The 27,091-nt window shown below is 45.8% G+C and overlaps 1 protein-coding gene across 14 annotated transcripts in view; it reads right to left on the bottom strand.

Annotated features, from left to right (window-relative positions):
- Positions 1-27,091, bottom strand: part of NAV2 (neuron navigator 2) — a 181,250-nt gene that overhangs the window by 98,385 nt on the left and 55,774 nt on the right. For 8 of the 14 annotated variants that reach the window (XM_015863381.2, XM_032445166.1, XM_015863382.2 and 5 more), the window contains exons 1-2: positions 20,060-20,931; positions 902-1,019 (exon numbers count right to left, since the gene is read on the bottom strand). In XM_015863381.2, the coding sequence (XP_015718867.1) occupies positions 902-1,019; positions 20,060-20,314 (373 nt within the window). In that variant the 5' untranslated portion in view covers positions 20,315-20,931. Of the gene's footprint in view, positions 1-901; positions 1,020-1,362; positions 2,748-6,584; positions 6,642-20,059; positions 20,932-27,091 lie in introns of those variants that run through there. The other 6 variants (XM_015863388.1, XM_015863389.1, XM_015863390.1 and 3 more) reach the window with 3 other exon arrangements.

Raw genomic sequence — 27,091 nt, 5'->3', positions numbered from 1 at the left:
TAATGAACGATGCGGGCCCAAGGGAAGAAGAATATGAAGCTTTACATGGGGCCCGTGTAGAAAATTGTTTCAGACCTTCATTATCTACTAATATTAGTGCAAACCAAGCGAAGTAAAGGCTTTGCAGAACTGAGCTCCTATCTGAGATACGTCCTATTGATAAATGACCTTCCTCATTAGAAAAACCATTATATTTTGTTCTTCTTCCACATAAACATGGTACTCCTTCCCATTTCCTAGCTGTATATATGGATGATCTGAACTCAGCTGGAAGCAGAAGGTTCAACACAGCAGGCAACTATTGATGTCAGCACGGCTAATTTTGTATTTTAGTGGCATCCTGAAAATTGTATCTAGCCAGCCTGCTAAAAGGGAGATTAGCCCCATGTTAACTAACATGTGAATGGGAGAGGTGGGGTTGAGGTCTCATGACCACTGCAGACCTCTCTCCAAGCACATAGGCATAGTGTACCCAAATGTATATAAGGGATGTGCCTTTGTTCTGTTGGGGTGCACGATTAGGTGGAAGGATCCCAGCGTGAACCTCGTGCTGTATTACAACTAACAACAAAGAAGTGTCAGAAATAGGTGTAGTGAAGTCTAACATCATCCTGGCAGAAAAAAACCAAACCTCATCAGCTTCTTTTTAGCTGCACGTATTGATATTGCTGTGTCAGAAGATTTTATCAGCAATGTCAAAGATTTCTCTGCTATCCTTCAGGACAAGGCTGTATCAAATTAATTAGCAACGTCTCTGAAGACAAATTATCCGCATAATTCCAGGCAGTTCAATGGATCCTCCCCCCAGCCCCAGGCTGTGTTTACATAGAAGATAAGGCAGAGTATTTCTATGTTAGCTGGTACAAAAAGAGAGCTGGCACAAAGAGAGAAAATCACTCACCTACAACCTGGATGATTTCGGCTAGTAAGACTCCATCAGTCACATCTTGCTGCAGATCCTTTATCAATCTCTTGTGGCCGGATTTTGCCAGATAGTGATTAGCCCAATCCGTGTAAATCTATTAGGAGGGAAACAAGCAAACAAAAGAATTTGTTGGTCATAAAATCAACCTTAAAAAAAAAAACGAGTTCTTTGTGTCCCTCCCAGTCTGAGAGGCTGATCTGAAAGAGCTGCTTTTTGGCCGTTTGAAACAAGTCAACGCCATTAAAATTCAAGACATTGTGCAAATCAAGTATTCAGCTTACTATAGTGAGGCTTTTCCTATTCAGCACTCTGACATCAAAGCTCACATAAGGCTACAGTAAACTTCTAAACCTGTCACAGCCTGTGTGGACCATCACACTGTGTTCCACACTGTAAGGTTAAGCTGAAACAACAGCTTTATCGCTCCTTCTTTGTACCTGTTATAGAGAAGTTTTCAAGATCCTCCTCCAGGAGCCACTGCTGGTACACACCAGGCACAAAGCATTTCCATTGTAAGGTAACTCTGCTGCTGTGTTAGCCAACAAGCCTTAAAAGCTATCAGTTTCAGTAAGCTCCATCTCGCAGGTGAAACAGGCCTGCTGGATTGATTGCAATCTCTCGTGCAAACTTCTAGCTGCTGGGCTTTATTTTAAAAGGTATTATCTGAAAACTATGCAAACAAAGCAGTCAAGTCAAAACCTCTTTAATTCTCATTAAGAGCTGCTCGCTACACACTGGCACAGCCTGGCCAAGGTCACCAGGAAGCTCATAAAACCTTTCCAGGGTAGGTTATCTAAAAGGAGGAGGAAAAACACTCAAGCAGGAATTCCGCTTAAGAACTAAGTCCTGTTGCTAAGCGTAGGATGCAATTGAAGACTTCTTAATACAATCTATATTATAAAGAACTAAAGAAACTCACTACACAGCAGGATTGTACCTTTAAATACAAAGACATTACAGTTCCAGGGCTGAGATGTGGCACTGAGGGATGTGCTCAGTGGGCATGACAGGGTGGGTTGGGGTTGGACCTGGGGGTCTTAGAGGTCTTTCCCAACCTTTATGATGATATTTTCCACTGTTTATTCCCTAGTCCCACCTTCAGGTCAGTGGGGCATCCATCAGTGCACGGATCTGAAAAGCAAACCTTACTGGGATGCCTCATTGGAACCATGTGAATGAAATCCAAGCTGAGTGCACCTGAGGGACTTCTCCAGCAAGAAGCACAAGGAAACAAGCCCTGCACACAACCCAGCCATTGTGTTCCCTACCTCCTTCTGCAAGAAAACATTTTCTATAACAGGAAAAAGATTGAGACAAACAAAACAGGCACTTTTCCCTCAGCTCCCCGGGCTGCCTCTTTCTAAGTGCTAAAGCACCCACGTGGATGCAATGCTACCAATGCCTACTGCAGCAGCTTTCCATTTCCATGCTCATTTATACAGCAGATATTAAGTTAACGATGGAAACTTCCCAGGATGTTTTCAAAACCTGTTTGTTGTTCAGGCTTTGTAATGCACTACATAAATGTGATTCCTCGTGTTTCTTTGTCCTCTTCCATACAGAGTGAAAAATAATAAACATACAATGGCTGCTATTTCTAGACACGCGAAACAGGCTTCAAAGGACATCGTGTTTTTTAGTGTTCAAAACCAGGCAAATAATTGGGAAAGCAATAATAACAAGTGGGAAAACACTGCTGAGAAACTTTCCATTCATCTACTCCTATCTCCATGCATGGATTTTCAGTGCTCCCCGGTATTTCCTGCAAACAGATCATTTTTCCTTGGCACTTTGTAATCTTAGAAATCCAATTATCTGGCAACAAATTTAAACCAAATGTTATTATTATTATTATTATTATTCATGAGGTTTGAATGTAGAGCCTTATAGGTAATGCTGGGACCTCAAATGACAGAGATCCCTCCTGCAGCCACCTGTCCCAGTGATGGGGGCCCAACACCCATTGCACCCAGGTGCTGGGCAGCGTCATTCAACACACCATGGCAGCTCCTAACTAAACAGACACAGACTGCAATGACATCCAACAGGACAGTGCCTCCGCTGTTGCAAACTGAAGTTCACAGGGTGAAAACGCCCTATAAATAGGCACAGCATACCAAGATGATCCTAATGGCAATGCTGTACATGGAAAAAAAGCAGTAAAAACTATAGAACAAATCAACCTGCAGAATCCCAGCTTTGGGCTCCTAACAGGACTTGCAGCCTCACGCCACTCTTTGCTGTGCTCCAACACTATATTAGCCAGTAATTACTATCTGACACGATGCCATTAAAATACCAATGCTTAATGAAAGTGCTGCAGCTTTCCAGTTACCATCAGCTACTGGGAACAAAGCTGCGACAAATGCAGACCTCAGCTCCTTACTGGGGACACGGGGGCAGCTTGTACTTTTTCAAGTGGAACTAAATGTTTGTTGGAACAGCTTTGAATTATTAGCCAGCCTGCGGGAGGTATTCCACTGCCTATTATGCTTTACGGGACACTTATACACATTAACTAGCCCATGAAGTTAAATAGAGAAATGGGTATTTAAGCAAACACCCCCAGAACTGCTTTCCTTCTCTTTAAAGCCCCATTCCCAGCTGGGCAGAGCTATACTCACACAGATGACTGCTGTCTAGAATTAAAAATAAGGGGGAAATCTGCTCTCAATACTCCTATTGCCCACAAACCACCCCATTCATAGCCCTTGCAAGCTGCATCCCCACCCCAAGCGCTCCTTCCCCACCTTGCACCACGCTTTAAATCATGAATCCACAAAACTGGATTGCATTCACATCTTTGAGAACTCCCAAAGTGAGTCCAGAAGGGCACATTCAAAGGTGAAGCAGGTTGGCGATGGAGCTGATCGCTCAACCCAAGTCCTGCTTGGCTCCAATGGGAAAACCCACTCAGGCAAAGGGAAAGCAATTGACCTCAGAGAACAAGAGAAACCAAAGCCCTGATTTTTTAGCCACATATTGTTTTGCTATGATGTCACCTAAGGCGCACACCAAGCTATTCCCCCCTGTCACAGCTCTCATACATGAAATCACCCTGGCTACACCTACTGCCACACACAAATAGCAACAGAAAAGGGCTTATCTGAAGAGGTGACAGATTTGTGCTCCGAAGAAAAACAACTGCAAGTCCTAAGAAGCTGAGGAAGAAAAGGAAAAATCACATCTGAGGCTGAAGCCGAAGCGCTGCTGAGAGGCTGCTGTGGTTAAGGAGCCAGGATCTGCTTACTGTTTTGTAATGGTCACAGGAAAATTTACTTCTCCCACGAGCAGGGACCTGCAAGTTCATACTGCTTACTGGCATCATGAACATAAAGCATGCTGCTGGAGCCCAGCTCAGGCTTCCTACTCATATGGTCTGCAGCCAAACGATGAGGCACGGGGAGGCATGAGAGGCTGCTGGGGTTAATTTTAGCCCAGGTCACGCAGGCATGTAGTCAGATTTCTATCTCAGCTACGTCCCACTGCAGCTCCTTGCCCCCAGCCCTGCTTCCCATAAGCCAGAAGGAATATATACGTATATACTTGTGTAGACAGGCAGACATGTGGCCCCAAATCTTTCTGCCAACCCTGCAGATAACACCCTTATATATGAAAATACTACCAACCGGTTACCCATAGGTGGCAGCATTTCTGTTTCCTTCTGCCATTTACTACATTGCTTTGCCTACCAGCTCATTTGGAGACAGCAAAAAGCCCTCAGCCCACTCCGCAGTCCCAAGGGCTTCACTGTATTTTACACCGAAGAATATGATGCTCTGCATAAATTGCTCCTGCTGAGAGGCTACCAAATCTTATGAGTTCTTTTTTCCCCCACCACCACCAACAAAAAATAAAGTGCTGAATTAATTTCCACAAATATAATAAACCTAATGTAATCGTCTTGCAGTTGGGCATCTGTTTCACTGATAGAAATCTAACCGAGTCTTCTACTGGCTGCTAACCTCCTCAATTTAATTGTCAGCGATGACTCTGCTTTCAGCTTAGTTCCTCCTGCTTCCATTTAAAGGGCTTGGAGCGTTCTCGATATAAGGATCTATTGTAACGATCCTTTAAGATCATCTAGTTCCAATGCTCTGCTATAGGCAAGGACACCACCCTCTAGAACAGGTTTTTCACAGTCCCATCTATAGCCTGTGTGTGTGTACTTACTCAATTTACACCTAACATTACATTGCCATCAATCTTGCACTTTCAAACTTCCAGTCATGAGGTCACCCTGAAGCAACCTCAGCCACAAAAAGAATCTGATCAGGATAATGTTGATTCAGCCTGATCCAGAGCCTATCAATTCAATGCTAGCAAAGCCAAGCTTATACTATCACTGGCACCAGCACCCACCCCCACCACAACATTAAACACCATTAGCATCAGTTGTGTCTAACCATTAAAGCAGATGTCTAACAACGTAATAAACCTGTAATCTTAACACAGGTTTAAAAACAACCCTCTCCTTTCCATTATTTAGCAAATGACCCGTGGGCCCCTAAATGTGTTGTGCACAGCTTTGTGCTATCTTGAGTGTCCCTTATTCTCTAATCAGTCAATTCATCAGCAATCACTTGTCAGCAAAAAAAAAAAACCAACCCACAACAGTGAGCAAATGTCAGAGAACATTAAATTAACCAGTCAAAGATCAGCAATGAACAGCTGACACCACATTGAACCCAACACATGGCCCCATTCACATTATTGTTAAGCCAATCCTCCAATCGCTCTACCTTCAATGTGACATTAAAGGGTCTTTATTATTTAGAAAACAAAACAAAAATGGCTTGAGAATTATATCACTATGCCCACCACCCTTCTCAGCCCGGGTCTATGAACACAATGACAACATTACATTAATCAGTAGGTTGCAACCATAAGGTATGACATGGGTTTCTAAAAGAAAACCCCTCCATGTCACATCCCATCAAGCTCTCACCATCTGCATCTATCCCTCTCTTCTACAAAAAGGAAGAGATAGCTCTGTCTTGCAACTGGGCCATGGCAACCCTTGCTGTCAGTACAAGCTGGGGGGCATAAGGATGGAACAGAGCCCTGAAGGAAAGGACTTTGGTGTATGGGAGGATGGCAGCTGTGTGATAGTTGGCTGTCACTCCTCTGAATGAGTCATGGAGGAGTATATACTGGAGGAGGAGTAAAGCAACGCTGTGCTATGAACAGAACAGGTTGTTAAACAATTGCACGTTGTAACGATCGCAATAGGCTGATACCAAGAGGTACCGGGCAGCCCTGTCTCCCACGTGCATTTCAGATCAGAGCTGTAACAACCGAAAGACAGGGGGAACTTTACAGGAAGAAAGTGCAGAAGAGACAGACAACAGGAGGAGAGGAGAGAGCGATCCACGATACCTGGGGTTCGGATCTGGCTTACAAATGAGCGTAACGACAGAGATCAGACATGCAGAAGAACCTAAAGCAGCCTGAAGGACCAACTGCGGAGCAGCAGCCCCAGCTGAGCTCTCCCACCAAGCAGCCCCAGCGCAGTTGTTTCCTTACTTCCAGGAGGGCTGGACAAAGCTCCTGCTTCTAACCGCGGGGGAAAAAAAAGTGCCGTCCAAATGCCTGCGGTCTCCATAGAAACCGGAATTTCACCATCCAGCAGCGAAAGGCTTTGTTTGGAAATCCTTACCAGCTTCATGGTGCTGTTGTTGTGCTCCCAACGCCACAGCATCGCGCTCATTGTCCGCCGCTCAGCACCTGCGGCAGCGCGGAACCCGCTACGAGCCCCGGTCCGGCTGCTGCACGCAGGTGGGGGCCGGCCATGGAGCGGGGTCAGCCCAGCCCTGAGATCACTATGGGAGGACGCAGCCCCTCCTCGATGGGGAAGGGGCTCCGCGGGGACGGGGCGCTGGGAAAGTCGGTGCGGGAGGGAGCTGAAAGCCGATGCTTTCACCCAGTGGGCGGCCGCTCTGCTAAGCGTGTTACAGCTTTGGGGATGCTGGAGCGCAAGGAGAAAGAGCTACACGTTGAAAGAGTTTAACGCTTCACACCGACGAGTTACATTCGAACTACAGGAGCAAAGCTCAAATCCCTTCCTGAGAATAAAGAACTCTCGTTATTTCCCTTCACGCCAACACAGCCCAAAGCACAGCATCCCCTTCCCAGTCAGCCCCCACATGAGCAGGCACCCCGCTGAAAGGTCATTGGGGTATGGTCACCAGGAGGGCCCTGGGCTCACACAATGACCTGCTGACAAAGCCATGAATGAGACTGAATGAATGGATGTGAAGCCAAGAGGATTTGTGAGAGAATTCTATCAGAACGCCTCAGCAGAGCTCACGGTTTGGGGTGAAGATCTGCAGCATCCCCATAGCATCACCAGGTGTAACTGGAATGTATTTCATCTATTAGAAAGTAAGAATGGAGCTGCCTTTCCTCCACCTCCCTCAGCAGAATAGAAGAAATAGAGAAAATATTAGTTAACCTAAATCTAAGTTAGCCCTTCATGAAAGGACACGGCTTAGAGCTCAAACTGGCATCCAAATATCCCTTTTAACGTGCTGTTATTCACTGTGAGCCCAAGTGACAGAGGAACACGTGGGTGTGCAGCATACCCAGCACTAATAAGACTTAGTTCTGGCTCCCCTGCTTTGCAAATAGTGCTGCTAACAGGAGGAAACAGGTGTTGGAGACATGATGAATGAATTCAGTTCATACAGTCATTGTTTGTGAAACACTTTACTATAAGGAACGCTTAGGGAAATCCGCTAACTAATAAGCCATTGTTTGTCTATGAAAAATAGGGGTGCTAACAGCTTGCTCCACAGCCATCAAACGAAGTCACACTTGTACTTACTGTTACTTTTGCTTTTTAAGCACAAGGCAGAGTCCTGCCAGGCGCTTCCTTCCTAGCTTCTGCCCTAACACATCATGACTAGAGAGCCATAGCAACTGAAAAACAAGATCCTTCCAACTGGACATGGCAACATAAGGGCAACTTTGCCAAGAAAGCCCTCTCGGGATTCTACTCCAGTAGTTCTCTTTGGATGATGACTTTCTAAATGTAATCCCAACTCATGCACCCAGCTCCACTGCTATCAATCTGCATGACCCTGATATGCCGCCTTGCACTGTTTCCCAAGCTCAGAGGAAGGACCAAGTCCTGGAGATCTGATGAAGTTTAACCAAGTAATGAAACAAGATTCTGAAGAATGGCACTGACATCCAGTTACTCTAAAAAGCATTATTGTTCTAGAGGTGATATAAGGCACAGAAGACACATAAATCTCCTCATTTCTATGTCATTCCATGAGTCAAACACAACAAACCTCCATCCACACAACCCTATTCTGCTGGCCAAGAGTCCAGATGCCAGTACACTCTTTTCCTTTGGAAACTCCACTGCCATCTTCAGAGGTCAGAAATATGGTTTCAAATGGTATCAAATCTATCCATGCCATGCTAGGATGCACAGAAAGTCACCTAATAAGCTCAAACTTTCTCAAACCCAGCTTTTTTTCCATGAGATGTAACTCAATGAGCTTTGAATCACAGCACACACTTTAAAAGTCTAAAAACGCTGGTTAGAATTGCTTAATGTTTCTGGAGAAGAATGTTAACAATGACATCAAACAGAATTAGGCTGATTTACTGTATTTGAGAGCAATTCTTGATTCAATAATAAAAAGATTCAAGGCAGAACAAGGTAATTTATTGTGCTTCAGCTGAGGTTTTGCCAAGTACTCTTAACGCTGACAGTAATTTGAAATTAACCAAGTTATGCTTCTTAAACTGATGCTAAACAGCATAAAAAAGTGTTTAAGCAAAAGCTTACATGGTTACATGGAAACACAACAGAAACCCTGTACAAAGGATGCTTCAACTGTCAACAAGGACCCTACGGCCCTCATCTCTCCTCAATACATTTATACTTCATTCAGTAGCCCGACCAAAAAGGAAATAAAGGGAAGATCACTGTTGAACACTAAAATGGTTGGTATGCTCACACACAGTAGGAATTAGTTATTCTCCCTCTGCCTTCTCTATCATAGTTAAATGCGTGGCTTCTTTCTGTACACAGAAGGCTGCAGTCAGAAAAGAGCTAATTTGACATTACAAAGAAAGATGCAAGGAATTAGAATCGTAGAATCACCAAGGTTGGAAAAGACATAAAAAATCATCCAGTCCAACTGTTCACCAATAGCTCCCACTAAACCATGGCCCTCAACACAACATCCAGTCATTCCTTGAACACCCCCAGGGTCAGTAATGTAATCGCATTTTCCCATATATTATCATCACTACGAATACTCCTGTGGATTACTGTCACTATTAACCTTCTGAATCTGAAAGTAAAATAAAGAGAACAAATAAAGAACCTACAGCACCACCCCATCACAAGCAACCAGCTGAGCTCAATGTTGCCCCACGGAACAGAGCACATCCTGAGCCCATGAATGTCAAAAGGACTTTCATGGCTGTTTTCAAGCCATCGCCCTAAAAAGAAGTTTATGTGTATTTACATGACAGCAGGAAACAAAGAGCGAACTAATTGCTTTAATCCACTCCCCTCATTGACTGCACCCGGACTATGACTTGCAGCCTAGTCTGATTTGAATAACTAATTAGCATCTTCTAGGATAACTTACTTATAAATACTAATTTAAGATGCCTCTTCATAAATATAACATCAGCGTTTTGTGTAGGGTTCACCTAATAAAAAGTTAATAGGTTTCTAACTATAAAATAACTCAAGAGCACAAGGAAATATTTTTTTCATCCTAATTGCACTATTTCTCATTACTTGTGTGTCTAATTATATGCCTCAATACTAAAACCGTTATGGGTCTATGCAAAATGCACGTTACAATGATCATCTTAAAAGAAAACTCCAATTAAAATATATTGGGTGTGATTCTGGTTCCTTTACGCTTTCAGGGCTCTCAACAAAACTATCTAAATGAAAATAATGGATTCAATCTGTCCGCCCAACGTGAACATTCCCACTAATGTGAGGAGCCTGAATACGATACTGTTAAGACAGTGGGTGCGAGCTGATTTTAGTGATGCCATTCTTCATTTACTCAGTGTTGCTGTTAGGATTTACCTCCATCGAGTGCTCGGACACATTCCTCTTCTCTGCTACACTTCTTGTACAGATTCCAGCCTAAAGAGAGGCAGGAAGGCACAGCACTGGAGTTATCAGAGCACTTCTCTGAAGTGACTAGTGAAAATAAACCAACCTGAGAGCGAGCCATCATTCATTTTCCTCTGAAGATAAATATTATTAATGTTCCTTGGTTTAATCTCCAAGTGCTTAAACCCAAAGAAGCAGCTTTTCACTTCCCCGTGCTCTGAGATCCAAAGCACTATCAGAACACTAAGGAGGTTTTGAGCACCTCAAGTTTTGATTCCTAGAAGTCCAGGACCTGACGGGAAAGGGGGAGGGAACAGAGCTGGGATAACAATGCCATCACTGGCTTTAGGATGCCCTCCAAAATATATCTTCTACTCTCATGGTTTGGAAATGCGTTATGCTTTCCCATGTGCCTCATACTGCCATTAAACAGCTCATCCTGCAGGCACTGAAGGGATCAAGCATGTACAAAGTGGGAAGAAGAATAAGAAAGCAATTACACGTGACATTTGGATTCCATTTCATGAAATACTAATAAATGAAACTGTTAAAAACTGATGGGGACAAAAAGACTGTTCTGCTTCCTGCTGGTTTAACTGCTTCTAGGCATAACTGTGATTACCGCTAATCAGCCTAGAAATCAAATGAGCCTCCGTAACAATACAGGATGGCAAGTTAACAGAATAATGATGCTTTGTAGGCAGAATGGCCTCCTGCAGCAGAGCATCTAACAGGAAGATGCTGCCCTGCTGGTGGGTTGGAGCACGTTCTGCTGGGTGCAGAGAGACCTCACGGGTGTTACATTTGCACTGATCCTGGGATGCTTCTTTGGGAACTCAAAGGTGATACAGTGACAGCACAGCTGCCCAAAGTACATTTGCTTTGCAGTGATTCTCTTTCATTCCAAACGATCCAATGAGGCTTCCAATTCCCTGGCCAAAATGCCAAGGAAATGCCTGGGGCTTCAGAGGATTAATGTTTTTCCCTGAAATACAGGTTCTGCAGCATAGCACAAGGCTGTTAAAACACAGCAAAAGAACCATTTACGTCAGACCCCTCGTGTATGTCAGACCCAATTTCCATGCACCAAAACGACCTTAGCTCTTAAGTGCTGCCTGAAAGATTCATAGCAAATAACCCACGGCAGCAATTAGCTGAAAAACATTGGGAAGCTCTGCAATGCTCCAGCAGATGCCCGTGTTTTGTAGAGACACCAAATCTGCAGATACAGAGCGTGGCTTTGCCACAAGCAAGAGCAGAGAGCTCTTCTTCCTTTGTCAATACAGTTTATCTGCATCCCCCCTGTAAAGGGATAGCAATAAAACACTATGCAATGAAAGAACAATTAAGTCACTTACATTAACTACAGAACGTCATCATTTGATAACCATCTTCTAATTTCACTACAATAAGACGCTAATGACTTACAGAAATCAAATTTGCCCTGGTAATCCAGCAGCTGGGCTGTTCAGAAGCAATATCACTACGTGATACTATTCAGCCGATGGGAGAGCACCTAAACTGACCGTGTTTCGCACTGTTTTGCTCTCCACCACCAGGTGGCAACAGCAGCTCAGCAAAGCTGCCCACATCACTGCAGCAGCTACTGGAGAGATTGCACAGGACAGTGATGTCTGCTAGGAGCTGGTGATCATTTCTCACCTGAATTGGTGACAGGGCTTTGAGAAACCACAAAGAACTGATCGTTTTAAACCAAGTATCTGGAGTACACGCTCCTCCCCTGTGTGTGTTGTTGCACCTGCAATGGATTAACCAGTTTAGACGTACGCTATAAATAATAATAACCTACCAGCTCCATGCAGTGAAACAGTCTAGAGGAAAAATAAGACCTTGGTCTCCTTCCAGGCCACCTACCTCAAACCTCTCAGTTCTTTCAGCACGAATCCATTCTCCTGACTGACTTTCCCTGCTGCTGGGTTGCATTGGGGAAAGGCAGGCAGGCACAGTTCACACGCGTGGCTTCTGAAGTTGATTAGAAACAGCCGTGAGGCAAACACAGCTTAGTCATGAAAAGCTGAGCGAGCTGACTGGGAGGGAAAGGGAAGGAACCAGCTGCCAAGTGTGAAAACATGTTCACTAAAGGGAGCAGGGCTTGAAGCATTAACACGTTATCAAAAGTCATATCCTGAGAATGGGAAAAGCAGCGTGACTGAAGACAAGAGAAGGTGGTGGAAGAAAAGCAGTTTTGTGACTTCCATCCATCCTTCAGGCGCAGGCTTTTCACCCACTAATACCTCCGTGCCATTTCTAAGCCATTGGGCTGTTTTCCTTTCAGCCTCTTGAATGCAGCGCAATCCAACTGGCTGGACCTTCACATAAAAGACCAGAGAAGCCGGGTTTCACTCTGTGTTAAAGCTGCTAAAATCTGCAAAGCTAAACACAAAGTCAACCTGCCACGCGCAGCAATACAGCAGCACTGGCTCTCTAGAAACGGAGCTATTTATAACCTGCGGTAGCAATGTGAACTGCATAAATTAGCATAATTTCAGCCTTCACAGATAGTTCTCAGTTTACAGCGTTACATGCTACGAATTAACACTCTGCAGATCCCTTGCTTCCACTAATACTAATGATGCAGCTCATGCGGAGATGCTTCTTGTTCAGTGCCCCCAAATGCCATCGGCCTGTCTTTTTCACGCTGCCCTGTCAGCCTCTATCAGACTACTAAGGCTTGGATTTCACTGCACATCTCACCGGGTCTTCACACATAACTAGTGGTTTTGTGGCAGGATATCCTCGTATTTTCTCTTCTGCTTGTGGGCAGATGGCATCGACATGGTGTGCAGATGGTAACCCACAGCCCACAACCTCCTCGTGATGATTTGAAACGCCGCGTGCAGGTCTTCAGCTCTTCTCTTTCAAGTATTTTCAGTGTTTAAAGCTGTTTTGCTGTTTACAGAAGACACTTCTCAATAGCTGAGACCCTTTTCTTAACAGAGTGGCAATGATGTGTCTTGAACCTTGACAATTTTCATTAAAACCCACAAATTGCTGGTTAAAGGATTTCAAATCAGCCATCTCTGGCTTTGACTCAAGGAAAAAGAAAAACATCAACGATAAGGAAAAAGTAGATCACACTGAAGCTCGAAGGCTTAAGAATCACACAGCGATTAAAGGTAATTCCATGGCTCCAGGTATCACTTTACCTGAGCTGCTTGAAATTAGAACGGACTTATCACCACGGAACACCTGCAAGATAAGGAAGCTGCCAGTGACAAAGGCCAGCAGTGGCAGCTGGTGACCTGTCTGTAGCCACAGGGATGGTACTGGGTTGAGTTTTGCATTCTCCCTCAGTTACAAAGGCAAATCAAGCAACACAAGATCATTGAAATGGCATAGTTGGTAAGGATTTACTCCCTCATCAGCTAATTTCTTCCATTCCTTAAGCCTACATTTGGACTTGATATATGCAAATAACAGTACCTTGTAGACCACCTCACAAAATGGCTCTAATCTATTTAAAGAACTGATAATCTTTGATTAAATAAGTTTGTGCCTTTAAGAGTAATTACTGACAGACCTTTTCTCAGATGTCTAAACTGATTTGCTTATTGGACATATGATCAACAGAGCAGAACAGATTCATCTCTTGGTTAAGATATACATGTAGTCTGTAAACACACCACAAGATGACTACAGAAGAGGCCAATAGTCTACAACATGCAGGCACACTAATGACCTTACACACAGACAGCCTGAGATGAAATAATTTCCTCACAAGAAGCAATCCACCTTCTCTACATCCATAGAAGGACATTACAGGAAGTTATCTTCCGAGGGGTCACTTTCCCAACCAACAAACAGCTTCCACTAAGGATGCAGCCTTTGTGGTGCTTCCATGAGAAACCTCAGCTGAATTCACAGCTCGAGGCAATCAAAACCTTCTGGAGGAAGAGAAAGTTGTATTGTAACCTCTTTAAGGAAGGAGCTTTGTCTTTGTAAGGCCCATCTGCGCTGCTCAGTGCCTCACATTTCACTCATATACGCACCCGGGGCCCTTCAGCACACGAAGGCCCATTGCTGTTGCAGAGGTGAGAGGATTTAGCTGACGACAAAGCACTGTGCTGGCCTTTCTGGCACTGTTGGAATGGCACAATCATACACCTGCTGCCTGCAAGACTATTTGCCTGTGACAAGGTCAATTTTGAGGAGGGTTGGTATTAAAAGATTACACTCCTTCCCCCCCTCCTTTCCTCAGTGTGGCAGCACTAATTATTTCAGGGCAGCAGAGGAATTCTTTGATTCTCCAACTCTTCATTCCGTCACAAGATGACTCTGGCTGCCTGCTCAACCCTAGAGCTACGGCATGTCCTAATTCCATAATTGAGGAATTAACCATTTTCAACCTTGAAATTTAACCCTAACAAATTGAGTATGCGGTAATCCACGTAATCCAGGCCTCTACACCTGTCCCTCTCCCAGCTAATCTTACCATCCCTCATCATGTCACATCTCAGAGTCCTATCTGTTAAGGTCAGTGGAAGTGGATGCTCAGAAGCTGCAACAAGTGCTCATTGCACGGCAGGACCAGCCCCTTCCTTTGTGGGCAAGGTGAGATGCAGACGTATCAATAAAGAGCAAAGCCCTCCCCCAGCAATGCAGGGATCCCTACAAATGTCCTAGCAAACAAAGGAGAAAGAGACAGCCAAATAAATAAATAAATGCAGTGTAGCCCTGGTTAATGCGATCTGCGGGTATTAAGTTTTCTCCTGAAGGAGTTAAGCATATACCAGCTGCTCTACATTAAACCGAGCTGGCATTTTAAATCATGCAAATTAGCTTAGCTACCATCCATTTCAGTCCAGCATTTAACAGCACTGCTACAAATGATGCGAAGGACTGGCCAAACCAAGCCCTGCCATTTCAGCTGCTAGCAGAAGGAAAAGGAGGGAGGTGAATGGCACTTGGTGAATCTGCAGCTATTCATCAGCTGCTGCTTTGAAGGAGACTCTTGCCACAGGCACCGTTATGAGACAGAAATGTGCACAACAATCCTTGCCTACAGCTTCCATTTGTTGAAAAATGCATCTGTACAAGCTGCTAAAAATCACTGCAAAAATACTTACACTTAAATCACTTGCCAGATCTGTGCTGCATGCTGCCTAACAAACACGGAGTGGGCCTGATATGCTACACAGCAGCCTGCAGGTGCAGTGCAGTCCCTTGTGCCTGCTCGTCACAGTGCAGGTAGCACAGGGATAAAAGCCAGATGCTGGCCCTGTCTCAGCTGAATCCCGAGGCTCAATGAAGAAGACTGCATCTCACCTTGCCCATCCAGCTGGGGCCAAGAGGTGAAGTTTCACGTGAGGGGCCCTCTAAGGTCTAGGTACTGATAAAGGTCTGTGTCCCCCAGGGGCTCCCCTCTGCTGTGGGCATTTAATCATAACCAAAAGAAATATCCCACATGGTCCCAAATCTACAAAGCGAGCCCCAAGGGCTTCCTCTTCAAGGTTACCCAAAAGCAAACCTTTCACTGCTGCAGAGTCAGTTTGTCTCCCACTGCTTAGAAACGGGATCCTAGGCAACAGCACTTCTTCCCTCTTGAAAAGCAGCAAGTGGTTTTGCTTTGTAAATTCAAGCAAATTCACCAGAAGCCCCAGGCTTAGCAATACACAGACCCTGGCACTGCTCCTCTTACTGGTGTCCCTGGGTGACCAGATCCTTGCTCCAAGAGCGTCTTGGAGGAGTAAGATACAGCAATGCTGAAAATACTCTTTCCAAAAATACTCCATCCCAATAAAGCTGCAGACAAGTCTGGAAGGCGTGTGCCCATTCTGAAAAGCAGACTGACCCGTGGTCATTGAGCAAAAAGAGCTTCTAAGCTATTGCTTCACACGGCCAACGCACGTTTGATCTCGTAATGTGATGTTATTTTTTAATGAGTTTTGAAGACTTAAACGTCTTCTACTTTGTAACCAAATCAATTTTGTCTTAATAGACCAACCCATTAATTACTGCCTCCACCAGTGGGAATCGAAGTTGTGAACCAATATCTTAAGATGTTAACGTGCTCTCCATCACAGGAACCATCTCTAGGGCTCTCCAAGAAGACTCTGATCCATCCTGGGACCACTCAGCAGATGAAGACACGATGCAATTACAGTCCCAAACTGAGCAAGCATAGGGGCAGAACTCCTAGTAAATGCATATTTTGATGTCCAGAGGTTAGATTTCTTCTCGTTTATTGTTTTCCCACACATTGCTTCCAATTCTAAAATAACTCGAAAGTAAAATAATCCAAGGATAACACACCTAAAAATACTTTTTCAAGGGGGTAAAAATCACAGCAAAACACAGGATCTCAGCCTGGTTTAAAATAACAAATGACTGCTTTCTCAGTTATTCACTTTAATAAATACCTTGTTTATTATAAGTTTCAGCCATTATTTCCACAGCCACGATTCACGAAACCAAAGCAAAATGAGAATGTTTCCACAAACCTATTTGAGAAAGAACAATTTCCAGATCAAATTAGAGGCACATAAACGCCAAGCAGCACTCGATTGAATTCCAGCTCTTGGTGAATGGAAAACCAGTAGCTTCCTGTTACAAGATGTACCAGCGGGCTAATAATACACACTAAATCTGACCATTTATAAGCTGCGTAAACAAATGTTCCTTAAAATAATACTCTATTGCTGTATTTTTAGCCAGGTAAACTTCCCAGGGGAATGACTGTGAATCTGATTGACAATCTGCAGTTAGATCTGACCTAGATCTGATCTAGACACTAACCCCAGACCATCCAACATGGCTATGGCCATACATAAAGCATCAGAGCAACACGTGATAAAACAGGTACTAAGTGAGATGTTCACCAGAGAAATATAACTTAGGGAACGAGGTTTTAAGGATGCCATATGCATAAGTGTTTTGAATTGAATAACAAATGGCAGTGAAGGAGAAAGATAATCTAATAGTCAGGGGACGAGCTGGTAATTTTCTAGAGCACGACAGATTCATGACCTTGGATATGTGTCTCTGTGCCTTCGCCATTCATTTACACAATAAGAAGCACATCCCTACCTCTAGGGAAAGCTCATATGATAAGTACACTGAGGATGGCAAGACCCTCAGATGCTACCTATTAGCAGAGATCAGAGAAACAGCATTAAAAAGGAAATCAAAAGCGGAGAAAAAAGGTCGTATTAAATGAGAGTTTCTGAAACACCCCCCACAGACCATAAAAACTTGGCTAATGCAATAGCAGCATTAGGTCAAAGCAGCATTAGGTCAACAGTAAATAGCTTTGGAAATCCCACCTCAAGGAAGTCCACAGTAGAGGTACTCAGCTTAGAAAGGAGGATAACTAATAAATACCGTTTTGTATATGAGTGATCCCTATCTTACCATCTATTTGACAGGAGTCTCTCTGGTAACAAAGTTAAATATTTCCAAAACAATGCTCTCTGAACATGGGTCTAACCTACCGGCAGTGCTTTCAACAAAACACCAATACAACAGAGGACACTGTTGTGCACAACACGGGGAGTTTAAGATGGAAAAATGAATGGAGTGTGTATAGCAGTAACATCAAAACATGAACAATAATGACTCACTGACCTGAGGTTTCAGTCTAGCATTTACAATGGACTTGAAGCAAGTGGTTTGGAACACACAATAATAATATTAGAACAGGACCTGGTATCTTCACATTGTGACTTCTACCCTGTGCAGCAGACATGGTCTCTTCTCTAGGACAGAGTGTAGGGGTAAGGCCAACACAGTGTGCACTGTGATGGGAGAGCAACATTCATACATGCACACAGTTCAAGATATGACTGTTGCATTCCTCTTGGCACCTGTAAGCAGGTGTCCTACACATGAGATTAGTTGCCATCTGTTCTTACTCTGTGCGTGCAACTGAAGTTTTAATTCTGCAGTGCAAAGAGACTTCAACAGGATTAAGAGCAACCCCCTAAAATACACAGAATGGCCAGTGGATATGAGTCTGAGAGCTCTCATATTGGGTTCTCCAACCATTCAGCAGCTGTACCAAAGCAATACCCACATAGGACCACGTTATCATTCTTTGCGGGCTGCAATCCACACACAGGGACCCAAATCACACGACAGGTTCCATTCCGTTCTGCAGACCTACATGCTGAATGCCACAGGAAGAATCTCACTTCCCACCCCAACAGTGGCACTGAGGATGTCAGGCACCTCACAGTGAAATGGCAAGGGTCATATTTTTGCTTGAAGGAACCAGAGAATCAAACGATAAGGCACAAGCATCTGAGATGGCGACCTCAGCAGACTTGCCACCAGAAATCACCTCTACACCTGAACGCAGCTGAAGATTTCCTAGGATATAAATGCTTCTGCTACCAATAAACCATATGGCGGTGGCTGTTCATCCATTCTGTGCCTCCTCCCACTCCTTCATGGGGGAAGGGAGGAAAAGAGAAGAGCACTGTCCTTGGTGCAACCGATCTGGAAAAGTCTCCCGTTCATTTAGATCCAGATTACTAGATGGCAAAAACCTGCATGCCATGCGGGTATGGAATCAAAGCTGAGTCATTAGGAACAATGTAAGAGGGCTGCGTTGATCCAAAATCACAGATAGTAAAGCAAATCTCACTCGTGCACACCTTAAAAGGTGCTGGTCATCTGCTAGGACTTCTACCAGCTTAACTGAACACCACAAAGCCTTGGATTTATTTTTCTGCTTAATAATTCAAAGCTCAAAATCATCTGATGTTTCTTTGTGTGCAAATGTAACAAATGAGCACCAACAGCCTTTCATTGCCGGGATACACGAGATGTGTTCTGTGCTACATCTGCACAGCAAGAGTTAAAACCACCATGCTGTTCTCCTTTCTGCTGTGGATGGCTCCCAGTCCAACAGGAGCTCCCCAATTACAATGTTATTGGGTCAAAAGCACTTTAGATAAACGAGAACTTCTGCAGAATGTAAATTCCTATGCAGCAACCAAGGTGTGTCAGAGAGAGCGCAGCACATAATGAGATTTTGCTGATGGTTCAGCATCACAAGGACAGACACAAACACAAGGTTAAAAAACACCATTTGCTTCTCTCTGTTGAGCACGATGTGATGCCCAGGTCAGTGCCTGCTGCCACCACCCTGACACCAGCACCTGTCTGCCTGCTTTTGTGCTCCCGGTCCCCGAGGAGCTGCTGCAGGCTCTGCTCACCCTGGCTGCCAGCAGAGAAAGTGCAGCACATGCTAAAATCCAGGGCAGCAGGCCAAACACGCCCCATCGGTCACGCTTCCCTTAAGAGAACGGGGTTACCGGGCCACAGACTTCACAATGCAGATGGCAGGGATGACTCACGCTATTCTTGTGATCCACCATCATTTCCCCATTGCTTTCTAACGGTACCACCTCCTCCTGGGCTGAGATGCCTGCAGGGAAGCTTGTCATGTACATGGCTGGTTCCCAAATCCATCGCACTGCTGCACAGCAATCTGCACAGCATCGATCGATCCTGCCTGCTGCAGAGACAGCTCACACTCTGCAGCCGGGCAGCCTGAGACGTGCTGGAAGCATTGCTGTGCTGATAACAGAACGGGCTGAGGAGCATTTGCTTCTCTCCCTGCGCAGAAAGCACCATGTGTCTAAAGACACAATAGGTTGCACTGCCATGTGCACAGGTTTAGCGCAAACTGAATGTTGGTAACGCGCTGCATCCATGATGTCATGCACATATAGAGGTAAAGCAGGCAATCCCGCTTGCACAGCCCTTCCTCTGCAAGCCGTCTCACCCAGCCGCACTGCGAACGGCACCTTGCAGGCAGCGCTGCCTCCCCTCCATGCCGAGCACTCACAGAACCCAGCAGCCACCACCAAAGGCACACAAAGAAGATACCCTGCCAGGAACACCTCTACCTGCCCCCAGTCCCACAGGCTGGGCACAGCCCAGCACCACCCTGCTGCGGTAACACAGCCCCGGAGCCATCCAAAGGTGCAGCGATGGGAAACGCACAACATCCCCCATAGGAACAAACGCTTTGCTTACACCTCCCCAGCATCATTTCTTACCTGAGTGTCAAACGCGCTTTCCACCGAGCTGCCCTTCCTCGGCGGTCCATCCCCGGCGCTCTCCTGCCCGCTGGGGGACTTGAGAGGGATCTGGCTGGAGTAGGAAGGCTTGGTCACCTCCACCCTGCTGCCGAACTTCAGGTAGCAGGGCTGCGGGATGGCCCTGGCCGCCGGGACGTGCAGGATGGGTGCGGCGCTGTGCACGGGTTTGGGCAGTCCCGATTTCATCTTGGAGGCCACCAGGATGGCTGGCATCTTCTCCTCCTGCTTCCCTGGCGCCTTTCCGTCAGCGGCAGCACGGCAGGCGAGCGAGAGGGGAGGGAGGGAAGGACACGCTATTGCGGGGACGGCCGAAGGAAGCGGTCAGCCTGCGGTACCCGCCGGCTCTGCGCCAGCCTTCCTTCCACCTGCTGCTCCTCTCTGTGTCAGCTGGCTCCTTTCCTCCGCGGAATCCTCTCCTGCAAAGCGGGGACTTTCACTCCATCATCCTCACGCACCGCCCAACCCGAGCCGCTCGGGGGACCTGCTGCCGCCCGCACGGGATTGCCAGCTTAAGACGTCTTTCTTCAGCCTTAGCCAAGAAGCAGATGTAGCCCTCGGAGAATCAAGCTCCTTAAGTCCTAATGCCGCGGGCAGGACGGCGATGCCGGAGCTGGCGACCGAGATCAAAACGCAACCATCCCCCCCACCACCCCCAAACCTCACACCGGATCCCTAAGCACAAGAAAACCCAGCTGTCAGAGAGCGGGGAGGGAGCGCGGCCGCCTCCCCGTCGCAGCGCCCGCCCCGAGAGGCGCGGACCCGCCGTACACCGCGCCCAACCCACGGGCAGCCGAACCGAGCCGGGCCGGGCCGCCCCATTGGCTCCAGCCCTGCGGCCGGAGCGAGGGAGGAGCTTCTGCATCACGGGCCCGGCCCACAGGCGGCCGCTGCCGGCGGTTTTGATTCAAAAAAGAATAAAAAAAAGCGAAGCGCTTTCAAACAAAAACACCTGATGGTGACTCATGGGTCGGTCCTGATCGGCAAAACTCCATCCGACCGGGTCAACAGGAACAGGCTCTGAGTAATCCGGCCCCGCACCGGGAGCACACACAGCCCTGGGCATGGCAGGGTGAGCTGCGCTCGGACTTGGGGATCCTAGAGGTCTTTTCCAACCTTCATTGGTCTTCGTGACCAATGGCCACTAGAAAGGCTGGCAAGAAAGCAGCAGAGCACAATTAATAGCAGTTAGCCTGCTTTAATAGCAGTTAGCCTGCTTATTCCTGTCTTTTTCCAGTTACAGGCTCGGGATAAAATGGCATATGAAATCACCTCGTGCAATTCTGGACCGCCTAATATTAGAGGAGCAATTTAAGCACACGTTGCTACTGCTAATGATCAGAGTTAAGAACCAAAATAGCAATGCTCCCTTCTAGAAGTGAGACGATTTCCTGTCTTAACCACTGACTTTCCCAGTGCTTTGACAGAAATTCTCTGGTTCTTTAGAGGATTCCTGGGCCGAAACCTTGCACGTGTATCTGTCGTCATACTGAAAACCTTCCCAAACATTCTGGAGCTTTCAGCATAAATCAATGCACTTATCCTTATCCTTGGCTAATATCTCTTTTCCCCTTCCTCACAGATGCAAATTAACTATGCATCTATTTAGTCTTTTCATTTTCCATCAGCTGCATCTACTTCCAAAACCACCAGCAACTCTGTGCTGCTAGCGAAAAAAACCTCTTCTGGACAGTGTGACAGTATCACTGCTAGCACAACAATAAGATTATGACTGTGTATGCATATGAATGTGTGTACTGTGAGCTGCATAAAGATGTGGTGATGTCTAATTTGGCCTAGGAAAACCATCACAGGAGAAGGCTCAACCCTATTTGCAACACAGCATCACAGAGTCAATCCCGATTCCTCTTACAGTGCGCTGAACAGGCAATTCCAATTCAAAAGAGTAATTAGCATACTGTATAAAAATGAGACAACTAGCAAATACCACAGCCTTAACCTTGCATTAACAGAGATCAATGAGGACTCAGCGCTGTAGGCATGATGCGTTGGGTGTTCCAGGAGGCAGCACTGCGCTCACCCAAAGCACCAAACCTCACCAAGGGACACAGCAAACAGGCAGGGGGACAAAGAGCACGTGGCTCTCTGTATCTCCACAACAATTTAATCACAGTGCTCTTGGTGACAGGGATGCACTGCAGCACCTCGCCAGGTGAGCAAGATGCTCTTTGCCAAGGTTACAAGGGCAGGGAGGATGCAAGCTCCCCAGGGCTCATCCACATGCACTCTGCAGTTAGAACAGGGCACAGAATGGTGGGCCTAGGTGGGCCTAGACAGCCCTGAGAAGAGAAAAGCAGACCGTGTTGGAGGAGAATTGAGATGCTGCAAGTCAAAAGCATGGGATCAGCTCCCAGCTCTATGCAGAGCTCCCCTGCGAGCACAGGCAAAGCTGGCTGACAGCTTGGCAAACGCCTTGGATCGGGCTTCCCAAAATAGAAACAACACAATTAGTTGCTGCTTTGGAAACATAGCTCTTCATTTTATGAATTGCAAAGCCAGATAATAATATCTTCACACTGCCCACGGAAACACAATGGCTATCTGCACAAGAGGCCCCTGGGTACAAAGATGTTACAAAAGGATTCAGCTAAACATGGAATTCACTGCCACTGAGCAGTGGAAGCAGCTTAAAGTTGGTCTGCACTGGTGTAACACATACCTGAAGGCAGGCTCCTCTAGGCTATTCTGATAGAGAACGGAGGCTATTCCATCGGGCATCCTTTACCAGTCTCACTTTGAATTAAGAAACAACCTGCAGAGCACAACAGGAAGGGTACACCTAACATCATCCCTGGGTTCTCTGACATATCTAGGGACCTACATGGAGTGAAACAGAACGGTCAGGATTATTTCCAGAGCTCTATAAATCACAATCAGGAGAGCAGGCTGCAGTGGGGGCGGGGAGCCAATGTTTCACAAATAGAAAAGCAAAGTGTTAGGGAAAAAAAAGTGCTGTGATGTTCATACGAGATGATGAAGAGCAGAAACAAGCAAAGAACATACAATAATTAAATGGCATACATATATGTGAAGCAATAGAAAATTAAGGTTTTCTCTTCTGATGTGATTAACTGTTTTGATTCCATGCTTACAGCACTACTAAGGCCCACACAAACCAAAGCAGAGAGAGTTATGGAGATAATGCTGTTGAGGAAAGGAGAAAATAAAGGAAGGTGCTGTTTTATCCCTGCTTTTACTCTCAGTATTTCCATTCCCAGCCTCATAAACCATACAGAAACTCTGAAAACTTAGTTCTGCTCCCTTGATCCCCAAACATACGACATTTACCCTCTTTTCCATCTTACACTTTGCCCCTAGAATGAGAACACAAAGGGCAGCAGCTACACACATAAAAATCTTTCTGCATGGCGGAGCTGTGCTAGAAGCAGATAATTATGGCAAATGAAAGGCATCTCAGAATACAACAACGTGGAAGCAAATTCAATCGCTTAAGGACACTGGCTGAAAACAGCCCTCAGAAACAAAGAGCCGGCTGCGTTAGGACAGTTTTTCATACTTGCATAAATAATTGAGTCATGGGCAGGCTAAAGCCTGGGAGCACAAAGAGAGATTACAAGTCAAAGCTGGAAACTGCCACCAAGGTCCCTGCTTGCCATTCCTCCCACTCAGGGTTTGAGCATGGCACCAAACCTAGATGTAATCGAGATCATTAGTGCTCTTGAATTTAACTTGCATATGCACCGAGCAAAACCTGGCGAGGCAGCAGTAACAATCCTTTTGGAGCTGAATATTGCTCTATAAGATGCCGATATGAAATGGTTCCTTTGTGCCAAGGGGCCTGCAAGAGGGCTCACTTCAGGGGAAATGTTATCTTACACACTATAAATACATGGAAATAAGATTAGAGGCAACTGTTGTGACAGCAATTAGCTTAGCCTATCAATACACCCCCACACACCGTGCCTAGATTTTTAGCTCACTAGTGACTCAGAAGCAAGAATGACACTGCCAGACCTCCTACTTCTATGCATTTCCTTTGTGCTTCTGGTGTTCAAGTGCTGCCCTCATCCTCACCTGACCTCACTTTTGCTGTTAGAATCAAGCTTCTGTCTGGTATTCATGAACTGATGCAGGACAGAGTAGCTTATTCAAAGCCTTTGTGCCCACAGTGAAAGCAATGTCCTCTGCTGATACTGCTATGCTGGGGGGATGGATAGAGGTGCAGCTGCTGCCACAGTTGAGCAGCCCAAGGTCATGGTGAAAGGGAAAGAAAGAGGCATCACGGCCATGGTTAGACTGCAGTTCTGTGTCACAGACACCTGTTGAGAGGGGACTGGAAGTCTGTATCATTCCTGGGCATGTTCCTGACACCCCGCAATACACTCCCACTGTCAGATGGCCTCCAAAGGTCTCTTCCAACACAAATTACTTTAGAGTTTTATTAAGAACACCACAGCACCCCACTCTTTGTTTCCTAGAGAGGAATGTAACCCCCCGTCTTCTAGTATGAGACAAGGGGGGAAAAAAAAGCAATCACCCCTCAAAATAATTATAACAAAATATTCCTGTTCCTACAGAAGTCACCTATGCCATTCAAACTGCCGCCCATGAGTTTGTTCTGCTGACAGCTCTGAGATTACACCTGCTGCTTTTCCTCAGCCTGAGTTTGGCAGGCAACGAGAACAGAAATGGAAATCATCTGTGACCAGACGAGCAGCTGAAGTTAACAGGAACGAGGGAAGCGACAGCACAGCGAAAGGCAGAGGCAGTGTGGTGGGCAGACTAGGAGCTAACATCTCCAGCTCAAATCAGACAAGCTGACGTGCCACAGACAGGGCCCAGGGCCCTGCAAGCCCTCAGGTAACCCCTCACATCAGTAAATTCTCAGCAATGTGGACATTACACAGTCATTTCTGAATCCTAACGTGGATCTGGGAACGATTAGGGCTTTTTTACCTACCTGCTTCCCTTTAATAATCAATCTATAACCCTTCTAAGCCTTCAATTTATCATTCTCATATCCAGGTTATTAACAAGAAAACATTAAGAACAAACTGCACATCTGTCCCACCTCATGATGCTGACTCACAGCAGGGCTGACAGACTGGAAAGACTGACCGAGGCTCTGGGACCATCAGATGCACATGATTTGCAGTGCCCACAAAGCAGGCCCTGAGCCGTCACAGCCAACAGCAAGCCCCTACCATGCAAGCTATACTGGCACTGCTCAGAACCAGCCCCTGGTGTATGGCACAGCAGATATGGCATAGCTGCAGTATAGGCATAGCTGCAGTACATGGCAGCTGCCTCCCCTCCTGCTGCCTGTGCAGGCTGCGTGAGCCATCCCTGCAGCCACAACCCTCTGCTGCCTGCAGCATAAGTCAGCTCATGAGTCACAACCCATCAGTCCATCTCCAGATCCGCAGCTTTATGAGGCTGACAGGTCACTGTGACAAGTTACTGGAATAGCTGAATCACTGGTTTTCCAGAACACACTGCTCTCACTGTCCCAGATCTGAAACTGTCCTTCCCTCAGTGTGTCACCTTTTCAAGCCTGCACTGAGCTGGCTACCTCTCAGAGCCCCAAGGCAGTGCTTACCAGTAGCTCTGTTAAATGCAATCATTAAACCACTCATCCAGGCTCTTGGGAAGGCAGCAGAGCCTAGCTACCAAAGGGAATGAAGTGTAAGAGTTGTGATTCCAGCCCTGCCTCTAAAACCCACAACAATGCTTTATGTAAACTGTTAATTGTGATTCTCACCTAGTGGTAGATTCCTGGAGGCCAATTTTGAGAGCTGGGAATGCTGCTGTTCACCACAAATGGCATTCATAGGGACAGAAAGCATCCTCCCAGCCCCTGTTCCCATCTGAACAGCTGTCCTCTGGCAGCAGGTCTGATCCTCCCAATGCTCCATGCACTCCATCCCATCTCAGTCATCTCACAGTTCTGACACTGTGGACTGAAAATCAAACTGATTCTGAATGACAAGCCTGTGATTCACATCTGAGACTGACATCTAGCTATAACATCAGGTAAGTGCAAGATCAACATGTAAGGTAACAAACGAGACGCGATGCTGTGGAGTACCAACTCCTTCCCTCAAAGGAAAAAAACAGGGATCATGAATTAAAGGACCAAAAATGTGCAGTACAGCCTGGCTGGTATGTTCTACAGAGGAAGAGCTGACTGCCATAATCAGCATGGCACAAGAGGAGCACCATTCTTCCAATGGAGTAGCTCCCGTGCATTTGTCAAGGATGATTTCTAAATATATGTTAAAAATAAGCTGCTATGCCATCATAAATATCCATTTTGGGGCATAAGCTTGAGCTTGGTGTATCTTATCTTCATAGCAACATACATGTTCTAGAGAAAATCCCTGAGATACAGGTCTGGCCAAAAGATGACAGGATGAGGCGCTTAAGCGTATGTATCTGAAGATGAGAAGGCTACAGGGGGGATCTTCTTGCACTGCGTAAGTACCTTAAGGGGGATCACAAGGATCTGAGGGATGGATAAATTTGTTCTAAGCAGCAGCAGAAAAACATGTGGACAATCATCCTAGGCTTTAAAATAGAAGTAATTTATAGCGAAGAAAACTAGAGTGGATTTATCCCAAGTGAGCCGCTATCTAGCCGTGGATTTTTATTTATTTATTTCTTCATTTATTTTGGTCCAGAAGACTCTGCAGCATATAAATAATACAAGAGCCAAGAAAACAAAATCAGATTGCCTGGATACCAGTCATACCCATGGATACGTATGGGATTAGATGCTTGAATATGATAGTTTTGCTTATGTGCCGAGTTTACATTTAGAATCAGTAAGGAATATATTTCCTCCTCCCTGCAAGTTACAGAGAGCTTATGTTACAATCCTACCTTGAAAAATCACACTCCAAATACAGGGAACATTTAGCATAAAGGTGGAAGAAACAAACACAATCCACTGGGGTTGGAAGGGACTTCAAGAGACCATCGAGTCCAACCCCCCTGCTCTATCAGGTACCC

This window comes from Coturnix japonica, chromosome 5 (genome assembly GCF_001577835.2).
Source record: "Coturnix japonica isolate 7356 chromosome 5, Coturnix japonica 2.1, whole genome shotgun sequence".
NCBI classification, from domain to species: domain Eukaryota; kingdom Metazoa; phylum Chordata; class Aves; order Galliformes; family Phasianidae; genus Coturnix; species Coturnix japonica.
Note: the sequence above shows the minus strand (reverse complement) of the source record. Positions and strands in the feature narration are given on the sequence as shown.